Source organism: Electrona antarctica (assembly GCF_951216825.1).
Source record: "Electrona antarctica genome assembly, chromosome: 7".
Lineage (NCBI taxonomy): Eukaryota > Metazoa > Chordata > Actinopteri > Myctophiformes > Myctophidae > Electrona > Electrona antarctica.
Window position 1 is genome coordinate 15152333 of NC_136812.1, and position 21259 is coordinate 15173591.

The window sequence follows — 21259 nt, forward strand, 5'->3', positions numbered from 1 at the left end:
CTGTTTTGAATAGAATACAGAAGATCAAGTCTCCTGCTCGTTTCTAACACATTTCTGATTTTATATTGGGGGGGGGGTGATTTTTCTGTATGGCGACACACGATACAGGGCTGGTGTTGGGTTTGAACACAGAACGCTGTGATTGTGTGGTTAGTGCACAAATTGATTGAGCCACTTACCTGGACTGAAGTTATTGAGTGCAACAGAGGGAAAATAACAATCTTGTTTTTGTCTTCGGTTTATAAGCCTCTCTCTGAAATATCGCAGTGTGTGAGTGTGATCCCATGTGGCGATCAACCATATAGTGTCCCTGCCATAACTAAAAAAAACATGTTTTATAAACTGTATACATTTGCACAGACTGTTTTCTAGGGCTGCACGATTATTTTGGCTCAATATGACACATTTATAATATTGTGGAAAAGTAGGTGGACAGACAGACAGACAGACAGACGGATGGATGAGGAGAATCTTTATCTGAATTTGGCTGCATCTGAATCCATTATTATCCTGCAAGTCCTTGGTGTCAACCAATCAGTTTATTGGAGAATGGAAAGGGATTCTCATTTAATCAAAACGTAGCATGGCCGTGAGAGGGAGATGCTTCTGCAGCACAGATGGAGGCTGAAATGCTGTTACCTGATACTTAGGCTTCACACACTGATGCTCCTCTGCCCCACAGACTTAAACGAGCTAGGGAATGAATACCCAGTCGGAATGAATTATCAGGTTTCAATCAATGTTCGCTCTCCCGATCAATTGTCTCCAGGCCCCACAATCTGTTCTGTACGTCTAGAGAGTCTACTTTAGAGAAGCACAACACCCCGGGATCTCTGCTCACCGGCAGGACCTCTCACGCTGCCAATTACACCTCAGCATTTTAAATATTCATGAACCAGTTGCTTGATTGGTCAGATGGGCAGAATACGGCTGTCCCTTCAGTGGGCACTGAAGTGTTGTGTGTGTGTGCCGTAGTGTGTTGTTTTCTATCAATTTGTATCTACAAAATTGCTCTGGGTTTAATAGTGCATATACACAGTAAAATGCCCAGTGTTCATTTAACTTGTGTACAAATGGAATCAACAGATGGTCCATTTGGTTTGGAAGGAACTGCTGTCACTAAGCAACAAGGGCACAAGTGTGTGGCGTTACTTGTGACTTGTGAGCCACCTTGTCAAACCACTGGATTCCTCAAAGTCTTAATACTTTATCAAACACGGAATAACAGACTCTCTTGTCCTGTTATGTGTGGGCAAACATAGATGGGGATTTGTGCGAATGTAAAAAATAATTCAGGAAAACAAACAACATCCAAGTATGAGAGTATGAGGCCTTGGAGAGAAAACCTCTTCTTTTGCTGCTCACCATGACCATGCACTACATACAACTAGGGCCCGATTTAGACTGCAGTCAAATACGATTCAAATCAGATTTTTTTTTCTTTTGGCCCGACCAGTCACACTACCGTTTGCAAGTGACCAGATCCGATCTGTGCGTTCAGACTGATTTTAACAACTCAACCCAAAGCCGCCCTGCGTCGACATATCTGCTTTGGTTACCGTGGTAACCAACAACAATCTGACATTGCAGATAGGACCGTGTGTAGCCATTCTCTACCATTGAGAGAGAGAGAAACAAGGCCTCATAAACGGCCTTGTTTCTGTGCACTTTGAGAAGTTTAGTTTGTACGGAGGCATCACCCAAAGTGAAAGGAGCACCAAAGTCTGACGTAACTTCACATCCTACCCGGTTTGCATTTAACCCCTCTCCCCCCTTCTGAATTCCCCTTCTGATCGGCCCGGCCCCTCTTTTACTCCGGATCAATAGTGTCCTCCCCTGGAGGCCAGAGTCAGGATTATGTCTCATCTTGGTTCCCATCTGTGGCACACATCGCTGACCAGATGTAATGAGCTTTGCAAATGATGTATCCTCATAAACCGCCTTGTTTCTGTGCATTTCGAGAAGTTTAGTGTTTCTACGGAGGCATCCCCCAAAGTGACAGGAGTGCCAAAGTCTGACGTAATTTCACATCCTACCCGGTTTGCATTCCAATCACATCCCCCCTTCTGAATTCCAATAGCTTTTTCATATCTCGTCAAATAAAAACTGTTCCAAACAAATTATCCTGAATACCTGTGCGACTGCCCATACTTTCTGTGCTGCATGTCAAACTGGGGTCTTTCATACTTTTCTAATGGGGGTCTGTGGTCTAATAAGTGTAAATGTTACGGTCCTTGTCATGAAAACATTTCCCAAAAACACAAAAATATATTTGTTGCGGTCTTTAAACAAAGTATGTATGATAACAAGTGGCTCAAACTGGAGACCCCAACATAAGGACAGACATCACAAAGTGGACAAGTTTTTATTAACCACTTCCCCACAGAAGCATTAAACCAACAAACAAAATATCAAACAAAATACATATTACTGTCAGGTACTTTACCAAATCAGGAGAACAAAGGAGACCTGGAGATGCCGGCCAAAACAGGAGAATGAGGGGGGCCCAGGCCACCCCCTATAGGGACATCGAAGCCGTTCCCCCCTCCCCTAACTTAAACCAACTAACTAATACCAACGAAAACTATAACTGCCGGCCATCCCCAGGCCAAACTAAACCAAATTAAGTTTAACTGAAAAGTATTGACGTGGATTGGGACTGAGCTGTTGCTGGGTCTGTGTCTGCCTTGACACTGAGCTGGCATGGCTTTTATAGCAGAGGGCTGCAGCAGAGGATAATTGGAGAATCTGCTGCAGGTGTGCCAGCCAGGGTGTGTCAGTCTGAGTGGGGAGGAGAGACAAAGATTAGGCACAGACAATGATTGAATGACTTGAGTGTGTGTGCTCGAGTGATGTCATGGCCACACGCAACAATATTATACAAGTTAAAATGAATGGTAATTAATATTTCTGGGGGACAATATCTCACAACGGGTAAGGACTAGTGGATATAAAGAATCAACTGACGGCGAGAAAACACTAATGTTACTGCCGCCGAATTATTAACATTTTCGCTAGAAACGGACTGTATCAAATATGACTGACTGTTGTAACAATACAGAGACACCTCCCTGACAATACCCTGACAATATCGCAATCAGATTTGAAACCACCCCTGAATGTGACTCAAGTCACATTTGAAAAATTCGGATTCCTCCATGTGACCTGTCTGCATTTAGACTTATTTAAGCAAATCGAATTTCTATCTTGAAGTGACAGATGCGATTCAGGCTAGATTTGGCTGCCACTGCAAGTGTAAATGAGACCTAACTAGTCCTCCGCCCCCACATGTACAGTATTGTTCCACCATACCCATGGAAGGGCTGTTTCCAGTCTCTGACCTCCATAAGCACGTCTGAACATCGGCGGCATGTTAAGTGATGGTGTGAAGAGGCTGTTGTGTCAGTCATGCTGTTGGGTCAGCCTCTGACACACACACACACACACACACACACACACACACACACACACACACACACACAGCTTGTTTGTGTGTACTGTTCGACCTGCTGGGTGACAGCCGCGAGTATCGACCTGCTGTCAGTGACAGCCGTGCAACCACATGCTGTGACCGTGTGTCGACTCTGTGTACGACGTACAGGTCATCATTAGAGAGTGTGTGTGATCGGCCCGGCCCCTCTTTTACTCCGGATCAATAGTGTCCTCCCCTGGAGGCCAGAGTCAGGATTATGTCTCAACTTGGTTCCCATCTGTGGCACACATCGCTGACCAGATGTAGTGAGCTTTGCAAATGATGTATCCATTCCTAGGCTAGCCAAGGTTGGTAGTAGGAGCATAGCTGGAGATCACTGTACACCTACACTATGTACCTTACAGAACAGTGTACAGTGTTTAATGCCGACTAGGAGTGAATGAACGCATACTTAATTTATGCTCTGTGGCGCGTCGCGCGTCAAAAAAACTGATGTTCACGCTGACGTTGCTATGCTGCGTTGTGGCTTGAAAATCTGTTATTTTTGCCATGCCACAGAGCATTAATTATGGCCCTCCTTAGTTAAGTGTTAATATATCAGGACATATATTGAAATGGTGAATTATGGTTTATTATAGAGTTGACTTGTTTCCATACCAAAACCAGAATCGGAAAAATGCAGATACTGCCTAACTAAACAGCTGGTATCGGTAACGTATTTTTATCACATGATACATATTACATTTACAGTAATCTATTTTGTCTTTTGAATGCTTCAGTTGATGTTGCAGTACTGTTTTATAGTATACTCTTACTGTACTAGTTACATTATTATTATTATAACTTGTACCAATACGCAAGTTATCAGGACGGGGTCGTGAAGTAAATTAAAATGGTATGGGTACATCTCTAGTTTATTATGAGTTTATAGCCCAGTGGCACACTATCTCCTAACATTCAGGTGACAATGGTTGGCTCCTAATCTGATATTTAGGCAATATAATGCAAATACATTTTATTATAAAATAATACAGCATTGACCCGGTAGGCCTTGCAGGCAGCGCTGACAGTGGAGAGGGTATGTGCGTGTGGCCGTGTGTGTGTGTGTGTGTGTGTGTGTGCACGTACATGTGCAGTGTATAATTAGGCTGTGATTTTATGCGTGTGTGCTTTAGAAAAGATAAAGCGAGCCTAGCTTAATGGGTGTCATATCCCTCCTCCCCACTCTGCTCAGCACACTGACCCACTTTGACTGCTTGACTCTGGTGCATCTGCGGCATGTTTTACAAATGCATGAGGCATTAACCCTCTCTAGACTTAGTAAACTGGACCGAATTAGCTCGTCTCAACTTGGTCTGCTTTTTCCCCCCATCTACACCAAACCTCTTCATCAAAAATAGGCAATTTCCAAGCTGCCAGATGTTGCGAGCTTGTAGATCCACCAGAATATGGATGCCGGGGTTTCAAGTATTTAAAGAAAGTTGCTGGGGAACACACAATGAATGCATGCATGTCCACATTACACACAGAGAAATTCTCTTTCTTCTTCTTTTTGAAAGCACTGTCCCATGTCTGCCTTTGCTCTTTCTTCTTCTTTTCTTCCCCATTTTTTTTTCTGCTTTAGTTTTTTCAGATAACACTGTAAATTGGCCAGGGATCCATTTTGTGAACCTTGTGAGGGAGAAGGAGAAGAACGGGTGCACTCTCAGGCACAGCATGATCTGAGTGGAAGGGGAATGGGGGATGAGGAAAAAAGAGGAAAATTATGTTAAAAGATGTCTGAGATGGAGGTTGTCAAATTATTTGACAACCTCAAACTCCAAATGTTTTGTTTGTTTAAAGAAAATAGGCTAATTACATTGTTTTCCTTTCACATTTTGAATGCGTAACGAGCACTAAGCTTAGTAAGAGACAAGTGCTTGAAATGTAAAATATCAGGGAAACGATAAACATGTCAGCCTAGATTTAAAGACATGCAGTGGAATCAGTTGCCGTTTAAAGTCCAGAATTCACTACATTAATTTGAGTTCCGAAGCTTTATGAGAAAAAAGAAAAACAAATTGGAATATATATATATATATATATATATATATATATATATATATATATATATATATATATATATATATATATATATATATATATGGGCCTGTTGGCATTCCTGTTCTCCAATATATCTGAATCTGTATTGGCCTCGAAAAATCCATATTGGATGATCTCTAGTCAGTCACACACTGTCTGGTATTGCTGGGCTGCAGGGAATATGGGAGTTCTAGCACAATTCACACAACACTGCACTGTGTTGTGCTGAGAGATTAGTGTTAAAGTTGGTGATTCAGTGTTCATTTACTCACACAACACTACATGTGACGGTAAAACTTCTCACATGACCGATCCATTATCCTCGTACACTCTCAGAGATTTTGACCTTTGCATGGAAACTAGACTTTGTCTGGGATCTGTTTATCTTATTTTCATAATCAATTAATCTATCCTATTCCTTTTTTCTTTTCTTTTTGTAATTGGTCATTTAGGCAAGTGGTTTCCAACCTGTGGTCCGGTCTTCCCATGGGGGTGTTCCAGAGATCACAGGGGTCTCGTCTGTCTGGAGGTCATCCAAAATGTTAAACATGTTGCACAAAATCATAACTTGCATTCATATGCCTACGTGTTCTTTATGTGATATCAGCCCAACTTGTCATTCAGAAAGAAGAACATTTCATACATTCAGACATTTTTCAAAAGGTTTCAATACAAGCTCACAACGTGCCACATTGCAATGTGTTGTGAGTTTGCAGATCAGCAATCTTTTTGCTATTTGTGGTCCGAGAAGTATGCGTCTATTCCCGTCTAACATGTCTGAAAAACACAAATATGTGCGTTTGTCAGCTTTTGTCAGATGTAAGGAACCACTGATTTAGATCATGAGGTATAATGTGAGCGTATTATAAGGTACAAATTACAATTTGGTACAATTTGAAAATTGCAAAGTTATCTGAATCGCAACAAAAATATCACATCTGATCAATTTGCTGGCGCCCTCAGTTACCCATTAAAACCAGGAAAGCATCTGTGTCATTTTAGATTTTAACCACTTTAGCCATTATTTTAAACTTTGGCAGTTTGACTATTCAAAAATAGGAGATATACAAGCTCAGGGCATGTCACTCTGTGCTGCCCTATGAGCTTGTAGATCTGCTATAATTGTGCAAATCTTTAAGCCAACATTTTCAACTAAAATCTTTCCTTTTGAGAAAAGGGTCAGCAGCCAAATACATAATTCTGGGGATCCTTGACATGAAAACATGTGAACACACCACTGATATACTGTATAGCAACATTTTTGTTTGTTTTACTTGACGATACACTGAATCTTGGGGAGGAGGAGGGTCCTCGTAAACATTGTGTCCCTGTTATGTGGTGTGCAAATAGTGACTTGCTCCACTTGTTGGGACAGAGACTGAGGCGTGAATAAATATGTGTACGCATGGAAAAGTAAATGAGATTAAGACGGATTAGGCCTAACGTTGGAACGGTTTGGGTCTTTTCTCCCTGCAGGCCTTGTGTCTTACACTAAGCAACTACTGTTTGACAGGTTTTAGCTTCTGGGCAATGTCCCGTTTGTTTGTGTGCCTTGAACAATCGAGACCCATTTATCTACGGGGCGCTTTGAAGTCAAGGTGTTCTGGGCAAGGAAATAATGTTTGTGAGCTGATGATGACGTCGAGGGCAGCGTGATAAGGAAGAAAGCTAAGCCAGCCAAAGAGGGACAGGATGGGTGTAATTTGGAAGGGCTACAGTCAGGGCTGCTGAGGACAGGAACATCATGGGACAGTTTGTGCACACGCACACGCACACGCACACACACACGCAGTATAAATCGGGCTTTACTGTGCAATATAGGATGAGTCACATACATCCCCAACCCCCAGTGCAAGCTCCAACTCGTCAACTTCAATCTGTACCTCACACCACTCGCCACACACTTCTTATACCCCACCCCCCCTACATGCACACAAATCGGTCATCACCTCTCACTCACATAATATTCCTTTAGCTCTTCTGTAAACGTTCTTTAGACCTAAAGCGCCGTAACCTGCCTGTTTCTTCTGCCTGTGTCATAACGATGAAAACAGAAAAGGGGCTGAGGGGGAGGGAAAAGGGTGCCTGTAGCGTTGTCAACACGTGATATTATGTCATCTCCAACACGGCACATTTCAGCTCGGGGAGCCGGGGTCAGAGAGACAGAGGGGGATATGTCTTGGGGTGAGGTGGGGGAGAGCAGGCTGGTTTGAACTGGACTTTAGTGGAAACTGGAAACCAAATCTGAGGACAGAGGAATTTTCTGCAGTTTGACCTGACTCTAATTTGTAATACTGTTACACAATATTATGTTATCTCATAAGCCAATATTGTAGCATGTGGATGTTATCAGAGTTGTACCGATACCAGTGTCGGAATCTCGGAAAAGCTGCCGATACTGTGTAAAATGAAATGCTGTAATCGGTATCGGCAAGTGTTTATCGGCAATTTTTATAATTTTTTTTATTTCAAGGACCCCCATAACTCTGAGTGTATGGAAATGGAATCAAATGGACCTGCAGAGTCCATTTGGATTTGTACACTCTGCGTTTATAGACCGACCTGTAAGGATCAATTTGGAACCCCCCAAGGAAACCTGAGAGTGCCTGGAAGTACCCACTGTCCTAGATTTATTTTTAATTATACACTGGTATCGGATTGGTACTACTCAGTATCGACCGATACGCTCGTTATGCGGATCGGAAATTCGGAATCGGTACCTGGAAGGTGAAAATGGTATCCGTACATCTCTTCATGTCATGGAGAGTTCTGTAGAAACAAACCGGATGAATGAGGTCATCATTGCTGATGAGTCGCTCACCTTGGGAAAAAGGGAGCAGAGTGACTGACAGCAGGCGAGTAGCAACAGGCGACAGACAGCCAGAGCCGTATTTACAGTCACTGCTCCGGCTGTAGTCCCCTCATTCACTCATCACTCATTGACTGCTGTGTGACAGTGACACAGACTACAGATGGTGAACTTGGCCTCTGGCTCGGAAAGGCAGCCTTGGCTGCCCTCGTATTTTTGATTTTCAAACGTAGATTAATTTGCACCACAGCCATGACAAAAAAAAAAAGCCCTTAGTGCCCGTTTTGCTTGTTAACAAAACCCTGTGATGATGACGATGATGATGATAATGATTGTCTGTCACTTTGGTCATGTGTCACTTTGGTGAAAGGGTGTTCATGCTTATCTAGGCCAAGATTGAATCCATGCCTGGACACTTACTGTCAGTGATTGGAATGTTCCCAGCTTCACATCACAGATCAACGTGCTGATGATCACCAAGGCAGACAGTAGATGTGTAGAATAGATAAATGGCAGCGGATGCACCATCATGCACAATGGATGCACCATCATGCACAATGGATGCACCATCATGCACAATGGATGCACCATCATGCACAATGGATGCACCATCATGCACAATGGTGTCTGTCTGTCTGCCATCATACAGCATCTCTATCTGCAATCCGCCTCTGTTCCACACAGAATCGGATTATTCCTGAGAGCACTGAGACACCTAGTGGCTAATGTAAGAAAGACACCCTATATGAAGTCAATAGAGGGCAGAATAATTGCACAGAAATGCAGTCCTTTCCATTTTTATCCCCACACTTGCGTTATAATTAACAAAGACCCGCCTCTCTTCCATCTGCTCCTCGTGATGTCTGGAACAGCATCAAGAAGCTTTGATCCATACAGTCTAAAGACGTAATGCAATTATACACCCTCACAAATGATGCCAACTGCTAGTAATGTTCAAGTAGAGAGAGTGCTTTAGGCTTACGGTTATACTTATTTTCGCAGTGCACTGAGCCTAGAACTCTCCCCTGTGTGTGTGTGTGTGTGTGTGTGTGTGTGTGTGTGTGTGTGTGTGTGTGTGTGTGTGTGTGTGTGTGTGTGTGTGTGTGTGTGTGTGTGTGTGTGTGTGTGTGTGTGTGTGTGTGTGTGTGTGTGTGTGTGTGTGTGTGTGTGTGTGTGTGTGAATATTATTTGGGGGATTTGCCTAATGTATAGCTTGCATCAGCCAAACTGTATCCTGTAGACTTAATTCATTGTGTCATAAACTAAATGCGGGACAGAAGATGGTACACACGCCAGAGAGCAGCAGTCTCTCTCTGCGTTTACCCTGCGTAGCAAGGGAAAAGGGGATTTGTTTTTAGAAGTTCCTCCACTTCTGCTCTCAGAATTGCAGTAATTTGATTGTTGCCTGTAAGTTTGTTTCATATGGCTGTGTATATTTTATTTGTGTGCAGATGAATCCCCCTCTCTCTCCCATTCTCTTTCTCAATCTTTTTAATCTTCTCTGTCCAACAGCATTCAGGAGTCGGAGGGGAATCCACACGGGACTGACTGGAGCTACAAAGAGGGGCCAGAACTCTAGCACTATGCTCATCTGACATCTAACTGGTAAGTAGTACAGCCTTTTCATCTGACATCTAACTGGTAAGTAGTACAGCCTTTTCATCTGACATCTAACTGGTAAGTAGTACAGCCTTTTCATCTGACATCTAACTGGTAAATTAGATGTCAGCCTTTCCCATTCTAACGTTAATCTGCTGCTGGAGGTGTAGAAGTGGTTGTTGTCGTCGTCCCTTTTTTGGGTATGTCATTATAGGTGAAACGTTAAGAAAATCTTCAAAAGCTTTCAAATATTTAACAAATCACACCCGTGTGAAGTGAGGGGCACTCTTATCATCATACCTCATAATCAATCTGGCCAATTAGAATTTGCGTCCTCACCTTTGTCTTCAATGTTTGTGTTTACGCAATGTTTAGTTTACACACACCCTCAAAGCTGGACACATTAGCGCCCCTCAAAAATAAAGATCTACAACCTTGATGCATAACAAAAATGTTGCACAAACACCGTCATATGGTGAAGTATAAAATAAGGCTTACAAGGTTAATGGGCTGATATTTATTCCCAAGAAGCACCAGTGCTCCATAATCTAGGAGCAATATTTTCTTTATGTCTATGGTCTATTCTATTCAGTCTGCTTGGCCCTGGACGACAGGGGGAGTGTAGCTGTTGTGTTGGTGTTGTGTTGCAGCCTCAGTAAAGTTGCCTGGCTACAGATGTGCTCTGTGAGAGTTTAGGGGCAAAACCACCATCATAAATTAAGTGACATTTCTAAAGCCTCTCTGGCTGAATTATTGGTTGATTTTAGGCATTTTGTGTTATGTAATCATTATTCCCGCCAAGCAAATCCCACAAACAAAGATAAACGACATACTAGCCAGCCAGTAATTGAGTGAATGCAGTCTTCACTGAAAACTGGCACCGGGCACTTAGTTCCAAGCAAAAGCTTCCCAGAGTGAAAGCTCTGTGTACATGCTGCCAACGTCTCCAAGTGGTATTACTGCTCTGTTCACTGTTTATATAAATAGAACAAGACATGTACCTAGGTATTAGACCACAGGGCTAATTACAGTTGTGTGAGACAGACTCTATTGAAGACATACAGACTGGGGACAGCTTCCTGTGTAATCATACTACCATCAAACACTGCCGGGTCCAGAGGGGGGAGGCTGACATGATGTAGTGGTGTTTACCGTTGGCTTGGCAGAATCTAAAAGGTTGTGCCTAATGGCTCCGCAAGCATAGGCCATTTAAGCTACAACCTTGAGCCAGCCAATAGCGTGTGCACGCACGCACGCACGCACGCACGCACGCACGCACGCACGCACGCACGCACGCACGCACGCACACACGCACGCACACACACATGCACAGACCTACTTGCATGGTACACAAGGCAAGTCTTGCTGGCGGTCAGAGGTCTAAGCAGCTCCTTCTTTCCCATTTGCGTCACTCTGATACTTTTTAGAGAAAGAACAAAGGGAAGAAACAATAAACAATGGACAAATGGAGGAAAGACACCACCAGTCCATCCCTCCCTGGACAGGAATATATTGAATGATTTAACCACTTAAACCCTATACGTGGTTGCCCAGACTCTATTAGTGACTTCTCTGTTTTCGACCTTCATTAATCTCTGCTGATTAAAAATAGACAATCTACAAGCTCACAATGCGTTGCATTGTAGTCGGTGCAATGCTAGTCAGTTATTTTCTGCGATTTCTCCCACAAAACTGATGCTAGGTTTACGTCTAAAACCCTGATCGATGTCGGGGTGAGAGGATTGGAACTCTGGCTTCAAATGTTATCTCCATGATGCACACCAGGTTCAACAAGGGTGGAGGAAGTGGCTATTTTAGTTCTCCAGTCTGCTACATTCATCCATATCGCAGGGGAAGCTCTGGAGAAACTCTTAAAATAGTATTTCAAAATGTTCAGATCTTATATTTTTAAATACATTTCTAATACAAATCCAGCCCCAGCGGTCTTAAAAGGTCTTGCATTTGACTTTGAATTGATCATTAACCTGCATTATTCATGCTGAATGTTCAGAATAGGTCAGGAGAATAGATTTTTTTTATTCATGCAATAGATATGGCTGATTATATACGGCTGGAAGGATAGACAATCTTGCCATCTAAAGACATTTGGAAGTCTTATTGTATTAAGTATTTTGCTGCTGGTAAAAATAAGCGCCAGTTTCTTTCTCTCAGTCGATTTAGCCTGGAATAGAGAGGTGCACAGTCTGCACACTGCCAGTAAAGCTTTCTTCTTGTGAGTCCCAGCATAATCTCCTCTGTGATATGGCTTGCACTGACAACTACTTTCCCCCGAATCCACTTCACATGAGATCCCTGCTTAACAGAGTGCTAAGCCCCTTCTGTGCTGTCTTCCCAACCGCGTGCTGTTGGGAGAAGACGCCATGTTGTCTGAATGTCCGTACATATGCCAGGCATAGGCTTACTGGAACACACATGAGCGAGTTGATTTCACTGGCATCGCCGCTTGAAGAATGACCATCACATTGAATCCATGAAAGAACTGAGTTGGAAGCTGCTCACAATTCACATACCAGATGAACTGTTTTCCACCACTTGGAGGTGCTGCTGCCTTGTGTGTGTGTGTGTGTGTGTGTGTGTGTGTGTGTGCGTGTGCGTGTGTGCAATTCATATCTGATTTCTAAAGATGTGTCACGGTCTGGTCCCTCGGACACCGAAGCCATCCGTTTTACTTCAATGTACGACAGCTCAGCGGAAATTGTCATGTTCACAGAGAGATCTGATGTTTTTGTTGATGTCTGAATGCACAAATCTGATCTGATCAGTGTGCTGTGGACAGTCTATCCTAAAGCTTGTATTTGAGAAACATATCAGATTTTTCCCTGCGGTCTGAACAAATATATGTTGCAACTCTTGCCTACTACATTAACTTTTAATTGTGTGTGCGTGTGTCCACAGAGGGCTGGGCGGGCTTTGCTGTAGCTGAGGATGATGAGTGGTGTCCTGCACTAGAGCTAGATGGTGCGGGAATGATGGACCTCACTAATGGCCAAACAATCATCACCAACCCCGCTGCATGCATCTCTGAGGTGAGAGATGCACCTGACCACTAGAACACTAGGCCTGACTAGTGACCATTCATGACATTTTACTTACACATACATACATACATACATACATACATACTAGTCTAAATGAAAGAAGTTGATTATCAAACACCTACATATTACACTCACACCTTGTCCAGGAGATGGACTTTTTTGTTCAATAAAACAATGGTATCCAGGCCTTGCTGTTAACTTTTATTCTTTTATGGTTTTAGGTTGTTTTATTAATGTCCATTTTTTACCAAGTATATCCATTTTACCATTGTGTTTTAGAGGATGGTTTCGGACCATGGTTTAGGTATGCAGTCTAGTCTAACTTGGACTCAGGGGGGTGGACGCCTCTGCCTTGCATAGTCCCCAGTGAATAGGCATGTTATTGTAGGCTGGGATTTGATAAAAAAAGCCCCCCTTTTACATACATACATACATACATATGTACATACATACATCAATAGAGCGTCGCAGTCCCGCCCCCTCGAGAGACCCGGAAAATAAATCCCCGTTCATTTTCCTCATAGACTTTTCAGAAAGTATTTATTTAAAGACGTTTACGCCGCAGACAAAACCAACTCTTGTCGTGACAAATCATGACAATAAACACAATGTTTTGGGCCAAACAGAATTAGAAAGTAGAAGAAAACGGCAGGTTACAACACTTTTTGTTGTTTTTCTTCTTTGTAATTATTTGTTTGGTCCAAAATATTGTGTTTGTCGTCATGATTTGTCACGACTCGAGTTGGCTTCGTACGACACTTAAAAGGTCTTTAAATTTTTGAAATGTCTATGGGACAAATGCATTGGGATTCATTTCCTGGGCCTGGCGTCGTCATGAAAGGGGGCGGGACTGCGACGCTCTATAGAGCATGCTTTTGCCTTTTTTAAACCTCACCCATTTTAATCCCATACATACATACATGCATACATTTTGTTTGGCTTTTTAGGCTTTGTAATCAAAAGTTCCACAGGGCAGATACTGTATGATGATGTATACAAATATATTTATACATACAATGTTTTAAACTGGAAATACAACACGTTGCATCCAGACACGTTATGAGCTTGTAGATCTGCTATGTCTGCTACTTTTGTAAAAATATGTGTACATTTTGCAACATGGAAACTATTATGAAAATAATGCAAACATAATTGTGATTATCTCAAATAATTAGGCATGTAATAATTGTGACAGGACTACACACAACACACATGAAATGTTATAACTTCGTAAATCCTCTTCAACGTGTAACTCTTTCAGCCAGTATTTATGTTAGACCTGGTGGTCTTAACTTTTGTGTGTTCCTTCCTTTCCTCCAGAAGAGCAGCAGCTCAGAGTCTCTGAGTGATAAAGGATCTTCAGAGCTGAAGAAGAGTTTTGACGCCGTAGTGTTTGATGTCCAGAAGGTCACCCCAGAAGAATATGCAGTAAGTTCTGAACGAGAGAGAGAGAGAGAGAATGTTTAGCCAGAGAGATGAATAGAAAGAGTATATATTGTCGCTGTCCGGTAGAAACCTCTTATCCCCATATTTTAACTTTTTTATTATTATTTTTTCCCTCGCAAATGAACACCCTACTTGGTCACACAAACACGATGCGTTTTGAATCTGTCTATTTGCTACTTGAGGTTTCCACCCCACAGACGATATATACGCCCGTCTTTGGACAGCGTAAACACTATTCTTGTTACTTTGCGCAAGCAGAGCGCGCAAGTAATAGTTTTCGTCCAGTGCTTCGATCCGTATGTCGCTGTTTGATGCGTATGCGTCGTGCCAGCGTATGACATAATGACTACTTGTGCTTGATATGGCAGTGGTGTCAGATTACATACATGTATACATAGGGGCATTACCTTTAATCCTCCCGACACTAAAACATATCGTCATTACGTCACCATCGAAAACCAATTACACCCTGGCATTGGGTCCTTTAATCCACATCTTTATTACGTCATCATTGAGAGCTAGTTATACCCTGACGTCATATGCTGCTACGATACATACGCAGCAAACGGGGCATACGCAAAGTAACCACATTATACCACTAATCAATTTACAAATACATAGGCATTTCCATTAATCCACCCGACACTGATCGACATATACGTCGCCATCGAAAGCCGTACTCATCCGTATTAATTACAACATTACGTAATTGATTGTTGTTAATTACGTAACGAAAGAATGAATTTGAAATGCTTAAATAGAATTACCTTCATGTTCTTCAACAGATCTCAAAATAGTGTCAGACAGGTAAATACTTTTCAAATAAGTCATAGAGCTGTATTCTAGATAGCCAGGACAAATCATCAGCATATTCATAGCGGTCGACAGTACTTGCGCGCTCTGCTTGCGCACTAGTAGGCCATTTATGGCCTACTTGTGTGCAACAAGCAAGTAGGCACTCGACAGAGTGCAGTTCTTGTTTTGAAATGTGAACCCTCTCAGTCACCGAAAGTGAGATGTGTAATGCGTACCGGTTGGTAGGAAACGGAGGCGAGATGAAGGCTTGACAGGGCAGAAAGCCTGGTTAGAGTTTAGATCAGTAATAATTGATGGCACTTGGGCAGTGCCATGGCAGACGCATATCCTCCAGCTGGTTCTGGGCTAACTTTCCATGATGGCACTCAAACAGGAGTCACATTACTGTTGAGGACGGAGTGTGTGTGTATGTGTGTATGTGTATGTATATATATATATATATATATATATATATATATATATAAAAAATCACACCCGTGTGAACTGAGTGGTGTAAGGTCTGTCTGACGTAATGAAATCATGTCTGACGTAATGAAATCACACCCGGGTGTGATTTCATTACCTGGCTTTGTTTGTGCAGAAAAAATGAGCATGGTTGCTATGTTCACCCTGTTCACCCGGGTGTGATTTCATTACGTCATTACAACAGGGTGAACATAGCAACCATGCTCACTTTTTCTGCACAAAAAAGCCAGTTGTAGGAGTGGTTTACACCACTCAAAAATGTATTACCGGGAGCATGCTGACACACAGAACTTTAGCTTGAAGGACTCCAGCGAAAAGTATCTTATATTCTATAGTTTACAGATTCTAATCGATGGGCTGCACACATCACATCTAATCCAGCACAGCACATGTGAGCAGTGAGTGAGCTCATTGATTTCAACCCCTGCTGCACTGCCTACTTTGTCCACCAGAGAGCACTGTCTCTCCATTTTGTTACCTCACCACCTGTTTGGAGACTCACTGGAGCAGTGGTTCCCAAACCTTTTAGCCCATGGCCCAGAACAGAAATTAGTCCTCACAGGATCCAAACTAGTGAAAATAGCAGATCTACAAGCTCACAACTATTTTCACTACTACTTTTCGTCTAAATTATGGAATTTCTTAGATTTTTCTTTTATTTCTTCATGATATTACTGAAAACAAAAATCATTGAATTTTGGTTTAATACATGAAAACTTTAGCTTTTTTGGGGAATGTTTTTTGAAAATGTTTTGAAATAATAATAATAATTAAACTAATTTAGGAAACAAACCAAAAGATATGGGGACCCAGTCACTCAGCCATAACTAACAATGTGTCCGCGACCCACCACAAATGGGTCCAGACCCAGTGTTTGGGAAACACTGTCCCCTCCACATAACAGAGATGCTCTGTCTGCTCTGCTCCCCATCTGGCGGAACAAGATACACTTTAGATGAGTCATCTATTGTAAAGGTGACCAGCAGCAGTGTAGTGCTAATTTCGTCAGCTAAATCAATGACAAAACATTTTTCGTCGACCACCCTTTTTCACTGACGGAACCTACATAAAAACTAAGCTATGACGACTAACTAGATATTCCACATTCTAGTATTCCACATTCCCCGAATACTATATAGAATCTGGAACTACACCTCCTGAAATCCGAGTAAGGAAGCTGCCATTTCCCTTCACAAAAATATATTTAAAAATATTTATACATTTTATTTTTTTTATTTCCATTTCTGCTAAGCATCAAGTTATATATGCTGAGATGATTTCTATTTATATTGGGATAAATTTGCGCTACTGTGTAAAGACGAAACGGAAGTGGAGAGGAGGCTTCACTTCCGCTTCATCGCTTGCTGGAGTCTGGAGCTTCCGTTGCTCCAGACTGTATGACAGAAGCATTTGAAAATAGGGGGGGGGGGGGGGGGGGACTAGTGAGAGGATCCAGTAGAACTAAAAGACAATACTTTTATGTTTGGTTGTGCTAGGGCTCTGAAAATAGCAGATAGCTGTTTAAAAATACTAACCGGGCCATTTGGAACCCACTCAAGGACACTTAGAGACCCACTGGTGTAGCAGAGTTTTTCCCGTGAGCCAACACGCACAATAGCAGCACCCTGACTCTGTTTGACCAGAATGGAACAGAGCCTTCAGCCCTTCATTAGTATCAGCGGAAACACCTGTTCTATCCAAAATGGTGCCTATGCATAGAGCCCATTGAGAAGGCACAGTGACCTTCTCAAATTGCCACAGCTCCTCTGACATTGAATGGACACTTTGAACATTTTTATCCACATGATTCCCAACCGACCTTCATCTTGTTGAACCTAATTGTCTGGGAGATACTGTCCCGCATAATGTGATGGTTTTATGTCTATTTTGGGCACGGTGATGAATGCTGAAGAGTCAATGTGACCCAACCTGAACAGTGGTCCTAACAGATGTTGGGTTTTGTCTCCCACAGGGCCAGATCACTCTCATGGATCTTCCTGTGTTCAAAGCCATCCAGCCCGAGGTGAGCAGACACAGATGTGTGTGTGTGTGTGTGTGTGTGTGCGCGTGTGTGCGCGTGTGTGTGCGTGCGGCATACAGTGGGTGAAATGTCCAGGAAGGGAATGCAAGTAGAGGGGTCGGGGACAGTGGGGGGAAATCAGAAAATGTATTCACATACACATACCATATCTATCCATTATAAACATAATTGTATTAGAAATAAGGTGGATGAGCATAGCAGCTGGTACGGGGAGCAGCCGGAGGTCAATCGCAACTTTCCCAGTTCTCCCAGAGATGGTGTCGAAATGTCCTTGAACAAGACTCTGAACCCCTAATTGACCCCGATGTGCAGGTTGGTGCCTTGCATGGTTTCCTCTGCCTTTGGTGTATGAATGTAATGCATACACCAAAGGCGGAGGAAACCATGCAAGGCACCAATGTAATGAACAATCTATGTAAAGCACTTTCAATAAAAGCGCTATATAAACGCACCATTTAACATTTACTGGTATATACTGTTCATGACATAGACGTTAGTGCAAGAAGAGTATCAGTGCGTTATGAGATTAAGGTGCAGAGTAATTGACATTGAATTTTTGCTGATAGTATGAGAAACCAAGTATGGTTGTCAAGTCACCTGGCAACGGTTCTATTTTTCTTTGTTTGGGGAAGCTGGGAGGTGGGCTGGTTATTATATAAATGTCTCCGACATGTACTTTCACCCCAGCTCTGCAGAAGTCATTACACTTTGTGGTTCTTCCTTTAAAAAGCGTTTTATTGTTTTCATTTCAAGTTACGACTGAACAAACCCATTCATGAAATATTCACCCAAGTCTTTCTCTCTCTCTCTCTCACACACACACACACACGTGCGCGCAATCTCGCATGCATTTGTTCTTCTCACACTCACCGGCTTGTCACTGGCTCCAGTGAAAGTTCATGTACTGTCTCTTCCGGTCTGTTAAGCAGGCTCTGACAGCAGTCATGGGGAACCTGTGTTTAGGGTTGGCCACCGTGGGCTTATAAAAGCAGCACTACGGCGACCACAGCGCGATGATGTGGTGGTGGTGATGCACAGCAACAAGCCCGCTCAGCCCCTGCCGTCTGTAAACACTGCAACACTGCCACTTATCACTTATTAGCTACCATTAAGTGTTCTTACTCTCTGGCGTGGCCTCTCCTCAGATGTTGCCCAGAACCAATTAGTTATTCAGTTTTAAACAACAATGACCCCGACCGGCGTGCCTTCCGAGTGCTTTAAATTGACGTTTACAATGCCTTGTAAAATGTTTGTTGCATGCGAGTAATGGAAAAGAAAACGCCGATCAAATCACTTAATCACTTTTGTTTGATGCTTCCATGAAACTGCCTGGGCTCCATCCACAGCATAGAGACATGGTAGACGTCCCAGAGGGATTTATAAATGTTTACACAGGACCGCGTTCTGTTTTTCTTTTCTTTTTTCCCCTGTTTGACTGGCTGTAGAATCACGGTCTTGACTTGACTGTACCAAGCTGGGTTTTCTGAGCCACGCCATGATCTCACACTTCATTTGAGACCTAATGTAGCATTCTGGGAAGAACGATGGAATGGTTTAGGGATGGCGCGACGCGTCGTAGGAGATGAGAGGGCAAGACAGAGACGATTAAAAGATGGAAAGTGACTGAGATACATATACCCGGTGGTGAGTGGGGGGCGTGTGAAGATGACAGCAGAAGGTAGGTGTGTTAGTGGCCTTAGTGGTGTGTCAGTGGTCTTAGAGCAGTGTTTCGCAAACCTTTTTGGCTCAGGTCACCCACCCCTATAAATTACTTTTTCATCGATGGCACCATTGAATTGTTATTTTGTAGCACCTTACATTTATGGCATATTTCGGTAAGTGAATATGTAAATATTTCCCCCTAAAGACACAGTATGTCAGGAGGAAAACTTGAGAGAAATTTCATTTCCATTCCTTATAGGACAGATTGATCATAGCTTTATACTTGACATTTAACCATTGAACCTCAGCATTCCTATTCTGGGGGGAACATAAACCAAAAACAACAGATCTACAAGCGGTGTAGATTTTATTAAGTATGGAGGGTCTTAAAGTGATTTAGATAAATTACAAATATTATCAAAGTATTCTGCGGCACCCCTGGACTCAGGGCACCCACTTTGAGAACCGGATTAGAGCACCCATTGGTCCATGTACTGTATGTGTGAGGGGGTGGCTGACAAGGGCACGACGGCTGCGGTTCAGAGGATGAGAGGGAGGGAGAGAGAGAGCAGTATGTGCATGCAGCATGACCCAGCGGGTTTCTGAGTCCTGGCGTGGACGGAGGGGCTCTTCCTGTTCTCACTGTGCTTTTGTCTCACTGAGAAAAAGCTCCAAACCTCTGACTGAACTGACCTCAATGGGAGTTTTCCACTGCTGTCAGCTACCAGCACCCCCCCCCCCCCCCTGCACACAGTATGGGAAAAACACGTGTGTGTGTGTGTGTGTGTGTGTGTGTGTGACTGAAGAGGAAAATATTGAAACACACGTCTGGATGTTTGACTGGTATGGTAACATAGAGCCCCTTTTGTCGTTCTTATCGTTTTAAACCAGAGATTCTCAACTTGGGTCCTGCGCGCGAGGGACCCACAGAAGTAATCCTAGATTTCTAATCTACCAGGCAGTTAATGACATTCACCTGGGGCTCCAACTCAGTCGCTCATTAGACGGCTAGGATGAAAACCAGCAGTACGGTCTCCAGGGCCCCCAGGACTGTAGTTGACAACCATTACTTTAAACAAAGCTCTGTTTCATTTGGTGTAATGTACACACAAACCCACCGAGAATGTCCCCAAGAAGCTGGGCTTGCCAGTAAGTGAAAGGCCAGCAATTGTTTTTTTTTGTGAGGCTCATTAGTAAAATTGACATATCATCATGGAAATATATTTGGTATTGGCACCATATTTGTTTCAGTTGAGGGGAAAACATATCGTTTTCCATGATGTGATGTTCTGTAATTCCGAGGTGGTGTTACTGTAATATGGATGAGAACAGGTCAGCCCCTGGGTCACACATCTCAATTAGAGCCCCATACATTTGCCTACGTCTGACATACCAGATGCTCATAAAGTGACATATTTTGACATTTTGCATAATAACAACGGACAAACCCATGATCAGATTTTCCAACGGATCGCTGCCAAGTACTCCTTGTCTGCGGTCGCTGTGGTAGAACTTCATTTTACTGCATGCTTCATGAATGTCATTCCAACGGACTTTAACCAGCTAAGCCCGCCTTTCAATTGCATTAGTGTATAATGGAGATGTTGTCATCTGCAGGGCTTAAATAAAAGTTTCTGAATCAGCAGGCTCTTATGTTTTCGGTTGCTTTTACTGGTATTGGTATTTTGTTATGCTCCCAAAGCTGCTGTAACTCATTTTTTTAACAACCCCACTAACTTTTTTTTAATGTTGAAAAAACCCCAAAGTAGTTATGATCTGACCCCAAAAATGTATTTGTTTTTCTTGTCTCCATGAAGTACAACTATTTCATCATTTTTGCGTTGTCT

The 21259-nt window shown here is 42.8% G+C and overlaps 1 protein-coding gene across 3 annotated transcripts in view; it reads left to right on the plus strand.

Moving 5' to 3' along the window:
• Positions 1–21259, plus strand: part of ralgps2 (Ral GEF with PH domain and SH3 binding motif 2) — a 106461-nt gene that overhangs the window by 18223 nt on the left and 66979 nt on the right. For all 3 annotated transcript variants that reach the window (XR_013790461.1, XM_079506478.1, XM_079506479.1), the window contains exons 2-5: positions 9837–9929; positions 12840–12970; positions 14303–14410; positions 17682–17732. Coding sequence is in view for 2 of the 3 variants with exons in the window: in XM_079506478.1 (XP_079362604.1) it covers positions 12911–12970; positions 14303–14410; positions 17682–17732 (219 nt within the window). In the remaining variant the exon portion in view is untranslated. The remainder of the gene's footprint in view (positions 1–9836; positions 9930–12839; positions 12971–14302; positions 14411–17681; positions 17733–21259) is intronic.